The sequence below is a fragment of the Stenella coeruleoalba genome (genome assembly GCF_951394435.1).
Source record: "Stenella coeruleoalba genome assembly, chromosome: 3".
Classification (NCBI taxonomy): domain Eukaryota; kingdom Metazoa; phylum Chordata; class Mammalia; order Artiodactyla; family Delphinidae; genus Stenella; species Stenella coeruleoalba.
The window spans coordinates 60,417,030-60,431,560 of record NC_137148.1 but is presented as its reverse complement, the minus strand read 5'-3'; the positions used below and the strand labels follow the sequence as shown (position 1 = coordinate 60,431,560).

Below are 14,531 nucleotides of genomic sequence, written 5' to 3'. Positions count from 1 at the left end.
CATGTTTGCTCCATGTGAAAGCTTCTTGGTTGATAGATTGTGATATCTTGTTATTGTAATGAATATGTTTAAAATACAGTTACTAAATGATTTTCAGTTGCATCAAAAATTTTGGCTTAACTATGATATCACCATTATGTAAATTTTAAAAATTATGACATTACCTTTTCCTCATTTGTTGTAGAAGAATCAAGATCCTTTCTTTTCTTCTTCAATTTTTTATCTTTACTTTGTTTTGTGCCAGAAGTCTGATAAGGCTGCAAATCTACTCGAGAATGAAATTGATATCGACCACTTTCCACATCACAGTAGTAATAAATTCCAGTGGAAGGATCATAATATAGTTGATTTTCCTTTCAAAGTTAAGAAAACAATAAGTTCTATTCAAGTAAGATGAAATAAAATAGAAAAATAGACAATAGAAATGACAAATATATTCAAATACAGTAAATTTTAAGAACTTTGGAAAAAATGAATAAAGGTAACAGAATGAAAAATGCTTGTAATTTTCCAAAGTACTTTACCATTCAATATCTGCTCTAATTTTCCTGGTGTGGAAAATGAATACATATTATATTAAAGCTCATGAAATTGCCAATATTTGACCATTTTTTTACTTATAGAAACAGCAACTTCATATGGTTCAACAGAAACCTTTTAGAAGTCATGAAAACTAAGGTATGCATCAGAAAAAGCCAACCATATAAAAGCAATTGCAGACTCATTCTCCATATAATTACATGATAATGGTTTGGTAGTATAAACCCCTAAACCCTCCTCTCAATGACATAAAACAATGAGTTGCCTTTCAATGTTCATGATTCAAAATCCTGGAGAAAAACCTGAAAATAAAATTAAGCTCATGAACACTACAACATAACATTCTGTACAAAGAAATCAATAAACAATTGTCTTCACTAATCAATTAATTCTACACTAAGTAACTACATAAGATTTAGAGTAATGCAGCCATGCAATATAGAGTTTTGATAAATTATGGATAAAAACTAGAAAGATAAAATTATGTAATCATCTGCATTTATTAGATACTGGCCAGTACTCTATAACCAAGATTTACTTCAACAATCTGTATCTTATTTACATCATAAATCCATGCAGATCAGACTTGGAAACATCTTGCAAAGATATATACTGAGATTAAGCAAGTAAAGCTTCCTGAAAAAGAATAATTTATTTTTCTAACTGTTGATACTATTGAATTTATTGTCTTTAATTCATTTTGTAGATCTCTTACAAAAATATTTAGAATTCTCACTATCTTTCCTTCAGCTAAAAACTGAATGGAAGCTTTCTGATCTTTATTTCCAGTGATAACAGAACTTCTACAACTCAAATCTTTTTAATCTGCTATGTCTTTCAGTCCAAAATATAGACATTTTCAAATATGTAAGAAAATTAATTAAAATGAAAACTAGCACATTAAAAATGGCAAAGCACTGAAGTCCCTACTCCACTGAGACACAACCTGCAGAATGTAATTAAGCATTTACAGAACAGATGTCAGGAAGAAAGTTACAGAAAAGAAGGTAGAAGAATGACAAAGACTAACATCATATACTTGGAAATTCCGTATTTTTCTAGAAACCAAGTAATTAATAGCTATTTTCTTTGGTAATAAGAGTTTAAACATTAATTTTCTAGGTATTAATTAGCACTGTCAATTAGCATACTCCTGTGAAATAAAACCCTCTTTTACAAAGTATTTACAAAGTACTATACCAAGTACAAACTGACAAGCTAATGAAATCCCTTATCTAACTAAAATATTTACTATTATCATTACGTTCCCTAGAGTAGTTAATAATAGTTCCAATAACTGGAATGGTGAATATCTGCTCCACTTTGGGGCATGACATTCTGTAATTCCTGAGGACCAGATCATATGTGTAGACCACTGAGGTTGAGGTATGTGGGTATATAACTTCCAGGATCATTGTCACCAAACCTGAAAAAATCCAATTAAATACCAGACCTTCAACAGTCATAACACTATATTATAAATCAAGAACTTTCTTTTCTGGTTTTGTCCTAGTCCATGGTCCATTATATTTCTGATTCCATACTAATTCCCTAGTTCTCACTGTTAACAAATTGATTTTTTTTAAGTGAAATGCTTAAAAGTCACAAAATATAAAACAATGACTAATAATAAACATGCTATAAAGAATTTAAGAAAAAGACTCCTCTGTGGTCTAAAATGGATTCATAAAGATATAAGTATTTGAAACAATTTTTAGAAAATCTTACCCCAAGCCTAGAATTAACAACATTACTTCCTTTTAGTTTAGGTTCTTAAACATTTTACAAAATGTTGTTGTCTCCTTTTATTAATAAATATGCTAACATTTTTGTATGTTACTTTACATATAAAAGGTTATTAGATCTCTCTAAAATATTAATCTATAATAACACAATTAACTTATTTAATTAAATATACATAGAAATATAGTATCATAAGCTACTTTATAAATCTTTACTCTTGCCAAATAGCTTTAAATAAATTTTTACATGCAGCTCCCTGCTTATCTTAATTCAACCTAGGGTTTAATATTTGGTATTCAAGCAGCTAAGAACACAACTATACAGTATTAAAAGGTCTGAGATACTTACAGAATCGTAATAGAATCCAGTGCTGTGATCAAAATACAATCCAGTATTCTCATCATAACTAAATCCAGTCTGTGATACAGCAGCTTCTGCTGCAGCTCTCAAACTTTCAGCTAGTGATGAACCTTCTAAGGATGTATCTTCTGTTGCTAACACAGATGCTGGCTCCTATGTATGATACAATCATGTCAAACAGGACAAAAACATCCTCATATCAATATAAAAGTTAGCAGAACTTGAAACAATAAACAGACCTAAAAACTATTCTGAATAATAAGACCTCAATTTCTGCAATGGAAAGGGATGGCTATCAATTACAATTTGACCCACTTTAAAAAATATGAATTAGTGTATCAGTTAATTCAATTCTGACCCAGTTTTGAAGACACTAGAAGTAAGTGAGTGACCATTACTCAAAAATAAATGCCTAATACCATACGGAAGCAATCCACAAAATCCAGACTGAAATATTCTTTAAGACAAATGATCTGGCTTCTTCAATAATTACAGGCTCAAGGGGAAAAATAATTTTAGAAAAGAGACAGAGAAGAAAGGTATAAATTATACATCACACATCAAGCAGTTGCCCTGTATGAACCTTACTGGGATCCTGATTCAAACAAATGGTAAAAACAAATTTATAAAACATTCTGGGATATTTGAACAGTGGCAAGATATGTGACATAAAGGAAGTATTAAAAAAAATTTGGTGTGAACATGGTATTGTGGTTGCTCAAAATTTTTTGGTTGAGTCAAATGTACTGACAAATTTTGTTTAGTTTATGTACAGCATACATTTTTGCAACACAACAGAGTAGGAAAATAGTTACACATACGAACAAGTTCTAATTTTTGTTTCTCAAAAACTGTATTATTCACTGCATAATTACACGCAGAACATTTACAACCCTTGTATATGTTGTAATAAACCAAAGAAGTCTATTTTTCTACGCAATAACAACAAAGAACAAGTTCTTGAGTATCAACAGTTTCAAGTGAAGCGTTTTATTACCTGTGAATTTGAGGCAAAATGGTCCTCTTGTCCACAATTAACATTTTCTGTTATATCAGTACCAGCATAAGCATCATTTTCTATGTGTGACTGGTCTTTAGAATTAAAAGTAGAAGCTTTGATATCCTGATCTTCCTGAACTGGGAGTTCAGATGCTTTATTTGGAAGATTAACATCATTATAGTATGTCTGATAATAATAATCTATTGCAAAAACAAATTAAGTGATATCATATTAGAATAGTGTATATAAAAAGGACTTAATTCCAAAACACTGGCACTGAACACAAAAGAGCACACGTTGCAAACAAACCATATTTTTATAATTATACACATTTTAACAGATTAAAATTAATGGTCCAAATAAATCTGCAGAGATATATATCTTTGATTCTAATGTCACCTTCAGTTCCCTAGCTGTCAAGCTAAAAAGGAAAAAAAGGTAAGCAGATTTGGATTTTTCATAGCAAGAGTTAAAAGAGAAAACAGGTAGATAGGTTGTGTTCTGTCAAAAAAAAAAAAAAAATTAGCAACTCTTAACGTCTAACTACATACCACAGTATACTTCAACATCAAATGACAACATGTCAAGGGCTGACTTTTTCTGTCAAATTTTGCTCATGGTGCTGACTTTTTAAAAAACATAATATTATACAGGTATGTAATGTTCATACCATTGCTGTGTTTAGCAATTTGCTAAGTTGCATCTGAATAAAACAGGGCAAAATTTAATGGGAAAGATCATTTCTTGTTATCCCTATTTATTAAAACTTGGTTTCTCAGTTATTTTGCCTCACAACATAATGCCACTAACAAGGCCTGGGTTGTAGGCTCACCCCATTCCCAGGAGGGCCTAGAGACTGACACTGAATTGATGCTAGGTGGAACACATCAACAAGAAAACACATGCCCCTGGTCACAAGTAAGGTCAAATGAGAGGAGATGGCTTACAGCATAGCACATATTACTCAGTGAATGTGCCACTGAAAGCATATTAGCAATATTACGTATTTACAGGAATAACAATAAATTACTACTTTCCCACCAAAAGAGCAAATAGATTATCTGAAAATACCAAATCATATGGAGAAAAGTCAACTTTGTAACAGCTCTCCTATTTATCTAGATGTATACGGATTCTAAATTTAAAGAAAACTCCATGTTAGCATGATCTGAATGTGGTAGTATTAGGATATCTTCACTATAAGCAGAATACCTGAGATTGACCAAGGAGGGTGGTTCTCTGTTTGTACTTCTACATCAGACTTTTTATTATCTTCGTTTCTCCCACAACGGAGTATTTTACTGAGCTCTTCTACCTGAAAGAAAGCAAGGCTTTAGGAAAAATAAACCATACAGCAATCTAATAATATACACACTATTCTCCTGAAATTACAATAATTATTTTTCCTGGTAAAAGTTTGGAGAAGTACCAATATCAGCTAGTTTCCTTTTCAGAAAAACTGAAAATACTACAATATAATTGGCTTTCACCTTTTACATCTGCAGAAGGAAATGTTTTTATTCTTATATTCTCTATCTAACCTCAAATTATTACCTCCAAAAATCAGACTGACTAAATTAATAAGACTTAGTGAACAGGATCCTTTATTTCTAACAAATAAGAACGTTTTTATACTACTGTTTTAATCAGTCAGCAGTTCTCCCTAAGTAGAATTAAATCATTGAATTAAATTATCTAGTATCATTCAGTGTTCTCCACCTGGAATTAACCATTCACTTAAATAATGCCACTCATATACTTTAACATACTTTTTCCTTGAAATAGTAATCTTATAATTAAGTAACTGGAGCAGAAGGAAAGAGAGGTGACTGCCTCAGAGATGCATCTTGCCTCCCTGTGTCTCACTGAATACCAAGGCCATAACAACTGAGTGTGAAAAATACCCATAAGCAGATGAAGAGCAGCCTCATCAATACAGCTCAGTCAGACAGGAACTCAGTGTGAGATTACACCCATTATAAGCACAAAACCAAAAAACAAGCTTCTTTAATGATACATAAAGCTTAAAAAGAAAAAGGTGATAAGACTGATTATATACTGATTATCTGTGCACTTCACAGATTATCAGATCTGCTGCTACCACCAGGGCAGGAACTAGAGTGAAGCGAGCAAGGCACCTAAGGCTCAAAATTTAAGGAGACATTCACTCTCAGCTTCATGCAAGTATAGAGTCATACCTGAGAATGAGTGCCCCCTTGAATTTTTCGCCCTAGGCTACTGATTGCCTTGCTCTAATCCTGGCTCTGGCTACTACCACTATTACTATGAACAAGACCATTCATATAGAATCTGCTACATGCTAGGCACTGCACTTGGTACTGTGGGTAACATCTCATTCATTCTTACAACCACCTTACAAATTAGTTGTCCTAATCCCCATTTTACATGTGAGAAATCTAAAGAAAGTAATTTGCACAAGGTTTCTTTGACTCCAAAGCCTGTACATATTGTACTTTCCTGCTAGTTCACCCTCCATTCTCAAGCCAAATTTTTACTGCTCCAGATAAAACACTATCTAGTAATTAGGAATGACAGTTAACAAACTCCACCCACCACCAGGGGAGGCTGACTAGAAAGATAATAAAGAAGAATAATTACTGTCACTAGTAAAGTTACAGCTTTCTATGCTTTTCAATTTTTCATATTAGACTGCCAGCAAATTAACACTAATAACCAAAACGCTGGCTCTTCAAAGATTAGCAAAAACGTTTTCTTTTAGGTTCTTTATAGCAAGCGGTACTTTTACAATTTAGAATTATAAAAGGGTTTTTTTCACAGCTCATCATATTTTACTCCCCTTTCCCCACAATATTTTAACAATATCTGTAGTCTCCTAGCACAGTCGCTGTGCATTGTAGTTGTCCAATAAATAGTTGTTGAGTAACAAAATACAAATTTTCGGCAATGTCATAACGTTAACAACTCTATACAGTGGGCACAGAAAGTCATTGCAACTCAGCGGTTATTTTCATAGATTATTTGATAGCAAAGAGTAACAAAGTTTGATGATACTTTAACGTTCAGCCTACATTTGTGGTTTTAGGAAATGTATCAATATATGCCAAAAGACTAGACAACAGTTTAACTGAAATTAATAATTACACGGAAATAACTTGTTGGGAAAGAGCGCGACTGCCCAAAACAATCAAGCTGAAAAGATTATGCTGTTTAAGTTTTTTTAAAATGCGAGTTTAAATATTTGTCCTTACTGCATGTTATAAGAACAAAGTTAGCTGCTTAGTGTGTCTAACGAAGACAGTTCTATCTTCCCTACTTCCACCAGACTACTCAAGATGAATGCCCAGAACAACCTCACACATAGCTAGCGTTCAGCAATTTACAAAACTGTAAAACAGTCTGTTGACATTTACTTTGATTTAACCTCCACCAGTGTGGTCCTAGCATTCTCATTTTATGGGCCACTGAGGCTCAATATCAGTTCACACATCTAGGGTATGATAAATGGGATTCTGATTGAAATCCGGCGCTTTAACAAACTCAAAAGTGATCTAGAACAAAATATTAAAAATGTGCCTACTGCCAATGGGACTTCACAAGTGAGAATGAAGACTGAAGTACTTAAGTGCACTCCACGCTGGCCACAACTGCAGCTCACGCACTTATCTAAATCGAGTACCCCAACGCTTAGGTCTGTTTCAAATGTACCTGGAATTATCATCGCACTGAACTTTTAACTCTTTCAGGTACTCTATAAAGCAGTCCTGGGCCCTACCAAGGAGACCTTCTGAGGCTATCTTAGACTTCGAAGGCCTCATCTCGGGCTGGATGGGGCGTGGGGCTGGAGGCGGACCGCGCACCTGGGTGCGGAGCTCCTGGTTGTTGCTCTCGGCGCTCTGGTACAGCCGCTCTGTGTGATGTAGCAGCTTCTCGATCTCCCGCACTTGCCGCTTGCAGCTCCGCAGCTCGCGTTCCAACTTTTCTACCTTCCGCCTCAGCTGGGCCAGCTCAGGCTCGGGGGAGGGAGGTGGCGACGGCGACAACGAAGGCGGCGGCGCCTCAGAGGCCATGGGGTCCGGCGCGAAGCGGCCCGCGGGAGCGGAGGGACTGCGCTCAAGCTGAGACGGACGCCGACAGACCCAGAAGCCACGGGAGCGCGGGCGGCCTCATCCCCGCCCGGCCGCGGCGGCCCGCGGCCATGAGGCCCTAAAGCTGGTTACCTGTAGCCGAGGCGAACTGCGGGCAGCGAGCAAGGGGACCGAGAATGGGCCCAGTCCTCCCGGCTTTGAAATAGTAAAACTTTATTGGTAACCACCTGCCCGGAGACCGAGTAAGCCACCGAAACGTTGGAGAAATGGGCTGGCCGGCGAAGCAGGGACCAGAAGCGATTGGGCCGTTTCTGGGCTGAACCGGAAACGACGGCGCCGGCGGTGGGCGGGGCCGAGACGGAAAAGGAAGCGACGGAAGGCGAGAAGGGCCTCACAGCGCACAGGCGCACTTTCCGCCGGCTGCGGGGTGCACGGGACGGGACGGGGCGGGGCGGGACGGGACTGGGCGGGGCGGGGCGGGGCGGGACGTGAGGGCGTGGAGAGCTGGCGGAAAAGGTACTACAGTAGCCCGGGAGAGATAAAGAGAAGATCGCGCAACCTCTGGTCGCGGGATTTTACCCTTGCACACTTTCAAAACGTTTTCAAACTTTTTGCGCAGAGTGCACTTCCTAGCTCCTCGTTTTACAGATGAGAACAGTGAATCTCCAAGAAATGTTTTGCCAGGGTTCATAGAATTGATGCTAAACCAGGACTGTGAACGTAGTGTTCTGACGCTCTGCTTACTTAGTGCTTCTGCGGATTCCGTGAGGTTAGGCCCCCCAGGAAAAGAAAGCAAATTCCTATAGGTCTGGCTTGCAGAGAGAAGCATCCCTAGTGGGAAAGTAAGCAGCAAGATTCTACGGAAGTAAGAGAGAAATTTTTTCTGTTTCAGTGCATCTATTTCGTGTTTCGTCTATGTGAAACAGGCGTTTGTTCAGCAGCCTTTAAACTGATGAGGGCTTCTTGGAACACACTTTTCCTTCTTAACCAGCGTCGTTTAGAATTAGAGCTTGAGTTCGGAATGCCGGGCTTGAGACCTATGGAGGTCAGCGACTACGTCTTGCCTGTCGTCTCCCAGGGCGCAGCTCAGTGCCTGTCACAGAGCGGGTATCCTTAAATATTTGCTGAACATAAGAATCCTGTTTGATGTCCTAGTTCAGTGGCCGCTCTGTGTGCTTTTTGTCCCGTGCACTGCCCACTAGTTAAGTCACAGGCGGTGAGTTCTCCAGCGGGGACCTACCCTCTCTAGGTCCTGCACACATTATTCCTTAGGCTTTAAGAGTCCAAAGTGGCACCACAGTGATCTTCTAGCCATCAAAGGATATTTAGTGAGAAGACAGAATATGTACTCCCCGATGTAAAATAGAGATGTACTGCCCCCTGAAATCTGACTTACCTTAATGCATTATGACTCTAATCAAGAATTTACCCAAATCTTTTAAAATAAAAGCTATATTTCCCACTTTCTTCACCTTTGGGGGGGGAGGGTAAGGAATTCCATAAACACCACCTGTAAGGTAACTTTAAGGTAAAGGGACTTCCACTTTCTCATTTTATAGATGAGAAATTTCAAGTTTTAACCATTTGTCATAGAAGGAATAAATAAGCTTATTAGCTGCTACTTGAAGCAATGATTTGTCTTAAAGGTAATCCATTCAATCCTAAATTCTGACCTATCATGCCACTAGTTTATAACTTACCTCTGACCATCAGTCTGGAAGAAAAGAGTCACAATATATTTTTGAGCAAAAATAAAAGCTTTGTGTATGAGGTGGGAATTGCATTAAGGTTCTAGTAAAAGAACTTAGTTTATAGTGGCTTATTAAACAAATTAGGAGGTTACTCTATTACATTAAAGAAGTCTGGAGATGGACTGTCCAGAGCTGGTAAGGTGGCTCTACCAGCTCTTTAGAGACTCAGGCTCCGTCTGTCTTTCTGCTCTTCTATTCGTAGAGCATATTCCCAGCCTCCAGGTCAATTCATTTTACAATATGGCAAGGGACAAAAGGACTTTCCCAAGGCCCCACCCAGTGATTTCTGTTTATATCTCACCCCTTGCTGCAAGTGGGGCTGGGAATTGTGTGTGCGTGTGTCTTTCTGAGCTGGACACATTATTCCCTCTAACAATAAAGCGTTCTATAAATATGGAAGAAAGAGAAAATACTTGTTGAGTAGGTAAATAGCAGTCTGCCACACCTAGTTTTCAAATCAAAAGGTACTTAGTAGAATGGACAGGGCCAGTGCCCTAGAGAAACATACTACTCGGCACCCTTCATAGTTTGACTTTGTTTTTATAGTGTTTTTCCTAAGTTATTATTGATATTTGGTACCTCAGACTGTAATGATACCCTTAGTTTACAACACATTATCAACATTAGCCCATGGATGGCTCTTCTCTTTTTCTGTTTTTGGGCTTCTTTTTGTTATTTTGGTTTTTGTTTTTGTTTTAAAATTTCTCTGTAACCCCAGTCCCCAGTCCCATTACCTCCTTTCTGCCAATATGGGCACCCAGCCTCGCATGTTTGATATATGACCTTAAATATAAATCTATCCTATCCTTATGTTTCCTGTGTATTTCTTTTACATAAGTAGTATTTGGTTTTAAATCTTATGCTGTTTCTTATTTTTTCCACACTAAAGATGTTTTTAAAATTCATATATATTGCTATCGTACATCTAAGTGCTGCATAGCATTCCAAGGTTTACATATACCACATTTTATTTACCTATTACCCTAGTTGTCAACATCTAAGTTATTTCCAATTCTCTATTAATACAATTGATGCCACAATGAAAATCCTTGTTCATGCCACTTTATTGACCTGTGCATTCATTTCTTTGGGATATATAGCAAGGCGTGTGATCTCTGGCTCATAGGACAAACATTTAATTTCACCACGTTCCACTATATTGCTTTTCAGAATGGCACCAACAGTGCACAAGGAGTTCTTTGTCCTCCACATTCTCTCCAATACATAATATTAGTCCCTCTTGTACATTTTTTTGCCATTTTTATGAGTGTAATGAGGTATTTCACTGTTGTTTTAATTTGCAATTCTCTGATTATCAGAGAATTTCGTATATTTATTGAAATGGCTATTTGGACTTTCCCCTCTGTGAACTGCCTATTCATAATTTTTTTGCCTATTTCTTTCCTGTTCTTTTGCAGTTCTTTCTACAATCTAGATATTAATCCTTTACAGTTTTAGATATTGCAGAGATCTTTTCCCAGTCTGTCATATATCTGTTAAATTCATCTATGGTGTCTTTTATTGGACAGAAATCCTTAACTTTTATGAGTCAAATCAGTCTTTATTCAACTTCATTTTATTTCATATGTTTTATGATTTGGGCTTTTGAATCTTATTCGTGAAGTCTTTCTCCACCCCTGAGTCATATTTTCTTCTGTAAGTTTATAATTTTAACCTTCACTTATAGTTCTCTACTTTAACTGGAGGGATTCAGGTGTATTTTTTCCACACACATTTATCATCTATCAAGTTCCCATATATATCTGAGTCCATTTCTGAGCTCTCTATTCTCTTCTGTTTGTCTGTTAGCCACAACTATTCTACATTCAACACTTTGATTTTGTAGTATATCTTAATATCTGCTAGGGCAAGTTCCCACTCTGCTTTTATTTTTCAAAATTGACCTACTCATGAACCTCTATTTTTCCATGTAAATTTTAGAATGAGTTTGTTGAGATCCTCAAAAAATACAAAGGAATTTTTATTAAGATTGCATTGAATATATAGATTTATTCGGGAAGAAATAGCATAAAACTTTACATTGTTAAGATATCCCATCCACATACATTCTTTTTGTTGTTGTTGTTCAAATTATTCATTCTCTTTTGTCCTTTAATAGAGTTTTAATACTTTTTCTGTAAAAGGTCTTGGGCATTCTTTCTAAGGTATTTCCTAGGCACTCTGGTGTTTTATTGCGAATGAAAATTTTTTTTCTAGTATTTTAGAGAAAGAAAAGTCAAAGTGATGGATAATTTTCTAGCTTGGAGAAAGAAGGTAGGGACCATTGGAGAAGAGTATATTACACAGGGGAGGGTTGCTTTAGTTTTGATTTTGTTGACCATATGGAGTTTGAGGTTCCTTCAGGACATCCAGTACAGATGCTCAGTAAGTAATGAGCATTCTAGAAGCCCGTCTGAAGCTTAAGAAACAGATCTGGCTGTAGAAGTAGTGTGTAAAGCAAACACAGATGGCTCCAAGGGCTAAGGAGATAAAGCAAATAAATGCACAGGGCATAGGGCAGCAACTACTCAGTTCTGGAGAACTGTGAACCCACGTGGGAATGTGAACCCAGTGTTACAGAGCTTCTGACTTTTCAAGGAAAGCCAGAAATTTGGATTCTTATGGGACATCTGTTTAAAAACAATGGTTCAGATTAGAAAAATCATTTCTATGGTTTCATGATTACATCCTCTTCACTGTACATGTGTGCTTCAGGTGCTGCTCTGGAGTTCTATTTTTACCATCACTGCCACTGCCATCTTTGCTCTTCTCCTTCCCCTTTCATTGTTTTCTAATTTGTCTTTCTTTTCCTTTCTCTTTCCCCTTGATTTTACGATTCTGTTTGAAAAAGTTTAACTCTCTCTATATATATGTATCACTAATCAATAATAGAGCTGTTCTTATCTATGCAGTGATTCAAGTAAACCCTACGTCTAATTTAATCTTCAGCCCTTTGATTATCACTTGTAGTAGATGCTGTGGAAATCACATTAATGGCCCCACTTCTTTATCTATCCTGGAGTCACATCCTTTGCCATGTGACTTTGTGGTTTCCTTCACTATAGAGGCCCTCCCTTCCTTTTTTGAATCTGGGTTTGGCTGTGTAACTTGCTTTGGCAGGTTGAATGAGGGGATGTGCCAGAACAGTGGACCAGTTCCCAGCCCATGTCTCAGAAGGCCTTAGTATTTCTGCTTGCTTTCTTGGATTCCTGGCCTTGCCATGAGAAGGACACACCTAGGCATATATGCTGGTCTCAGAAGGAGGATAAATAACACATAGAACAGATCTGTTCCAGCTAAGATACTCTAGCTAAGCCCGACAGAGGCCCCAGGAAAACTGCAGACCCTTTGCAATCCCAGCAGAGATCAGCCAGCCCCACACCACCCCAGATTTGTGAGGAATAATAAATGGTGGTTGTTTGAAGCCACTGAGCTGGGGACATTTTGCATGCAGCAATAACAGATATTAACCTGATCTAAAGCCATTCCAGGAGCCTGTGAGTTTCAGCAGGCTGGAGCCCAAGCACTGAGTTATTAGGATACAGGTATCCCCCGTTTTTCTACAGTTTGAGTTTTACCACTTTGCTTCTACGGATACCTGTTTTTGCTAACAAAAGAAATCTGGAGAGGATTTCCACTTTGATTTAAAAAGGCAAAAGCTGAAAATAGTGTTCAGCATTTGTTTTGCAGCACTCAGAGCAGTGAGCTTGGCACCACCAAGCTCCTTCCTGAGAACTACCCTCAGCATCTCAGCATCAACCTCTGCAGATTTGAACCGTGTCTGTGAACATCTGTTCTTTATCTCCATTTATTTTGTGCACCCATTAGAAAGATGTGTCCTAAGGTATCAGAAAAGCCTAAGAGAGCTCGTAGGATATTGTGCTTAGCATAAAACTGGATGTAATTATTTTGATCGTGGTGAAGAAAATAGACACTGTGCATGCATCGAACTTGACTGCGTCCACCACTTGTACTAATTGCACCCAGAAAGAGAGATTCTTCAAAGCTGCTGAAGTCACTATTGGTTCTGCTAGGAGCAAAGTGTACAAAGTATACAAAGTGCAGCGTTCAGTTAAGTTATCCTACACCTAAGGAGTAATCAGTCAGTCTTTTCAATAAGCTGAAACAGAAAGCACTGGTTGATGGTGGTGAAAGTGTTGCAAAAGTGGAATTTAAAGGTAGTCATGGGTGATTTGATCAGTTTTTGAGGCGAGGGGAGTTTCATAGCTTAAAGTTTACTGGAGAGAGTGCTTCAGCTGATACTGAAGCTGCCTAAAAAGGTCCCAGAAGAACTGAAGGAAATAATTACAGAAGGTGGTTATTTGTGTAAGCAAGTGTTTAACTGCAAGGAAACAGCAGTTTATTGGAAAAAGTTGCCAAGCAAATCATTAATTTCAATACAAGAAAAGCAGGCTAAGGGACACAAAGCATTGAAGGACAGGTTAATGCTAATGCCTATTATTAACACCACTGGTGATGCTGTCCTTAGGCCTCTACTAGGGTACCATTCAGAAAACCCGAGGGCACTTAAAGGCATTGATAAGAATACACTTCCTGTTGTGTTTCATTCACATTCAAGTGTTTGGAATACCCAAGTGATTTTTTCTGAGTACATGAGTGAATATGTTAGTCCTTTTGTTGAAAAATACTGTAAAGAAAATAACCACGATAATAGGTATCTTTTGATTGTCAATAATTGTGCTGCTTATCCACCTGGCATTACCCAGTATGGCAGTAACATTTGTGTTGTGTTCTTACCACTGAATACAACGTCATTGCTGCAACCGTGTGACCCAGGCCTGATAGCCACAATTAAGGCTTACTCTATACAAAATGTTGAGCTTCCCTGGTGGCGCAGTGGTTGAGAGTCCGCCTGCCGATGCAGGGGACATGGGTTTGTGCCCAGGACCAGGAGGGTCCCGCGTGCCGCGGAGCATCTGGGCCCGTGAGCCATGGCCGCTGAGCCTGCGCGTCCGGAGCCTGTGCTCCGCAATGGGAGAGGCCACAACAGTGAGAGGCCCGCGTACTGCAAATAAAAAAGAAAAAAAATGTGATGTGTTTTATTGTAAG

At 37.9% G+C, this 14,531-nt stretch overlaps 1 protein-coding gene across 2 annotated transcripts in view; it reads right to left on the bottom strand.

Moving 5' to 3' along the window:
* The window catches only part of AGGF1 (angiogenic factor with G-patch and FHA domains 1), a 49,550-nt gene extending 41,445 nt beyond the window's left edge, over nt 1-8,105 (bottom strand). For both annotated transcript variants that reach the window (XM_079918956.1, XM_079918957.1), the window contains exons 1-5: nt 7,483-8,105; nt 4,856-4,958; nt 3,641-3,843; nt 2,632-2,796; nt 165-353 (exon numbers count right to left, since the gene is read on the bottom strand). In XM_079918956.1, the coding sequence (XP_079775082.1) occupies nt 165-353; nt 2,632-2,796; nt 3,641-3,843; nt 4,856-4,958; nt 7,483-7,692 (870 nt within the window). In that variant the 5' untranslated portion in view covers nt 7,693-8,105. The remainder of the gene's footprint in view (nt 1-164; nt 354-2,631; nt 2,797-3,640; nt 3,844-4,855; nt 4,959-7,482) is intronic.
* Between the last annotated feature and the right edge of the window lie 6,426 nt (nt 8,106-14,531).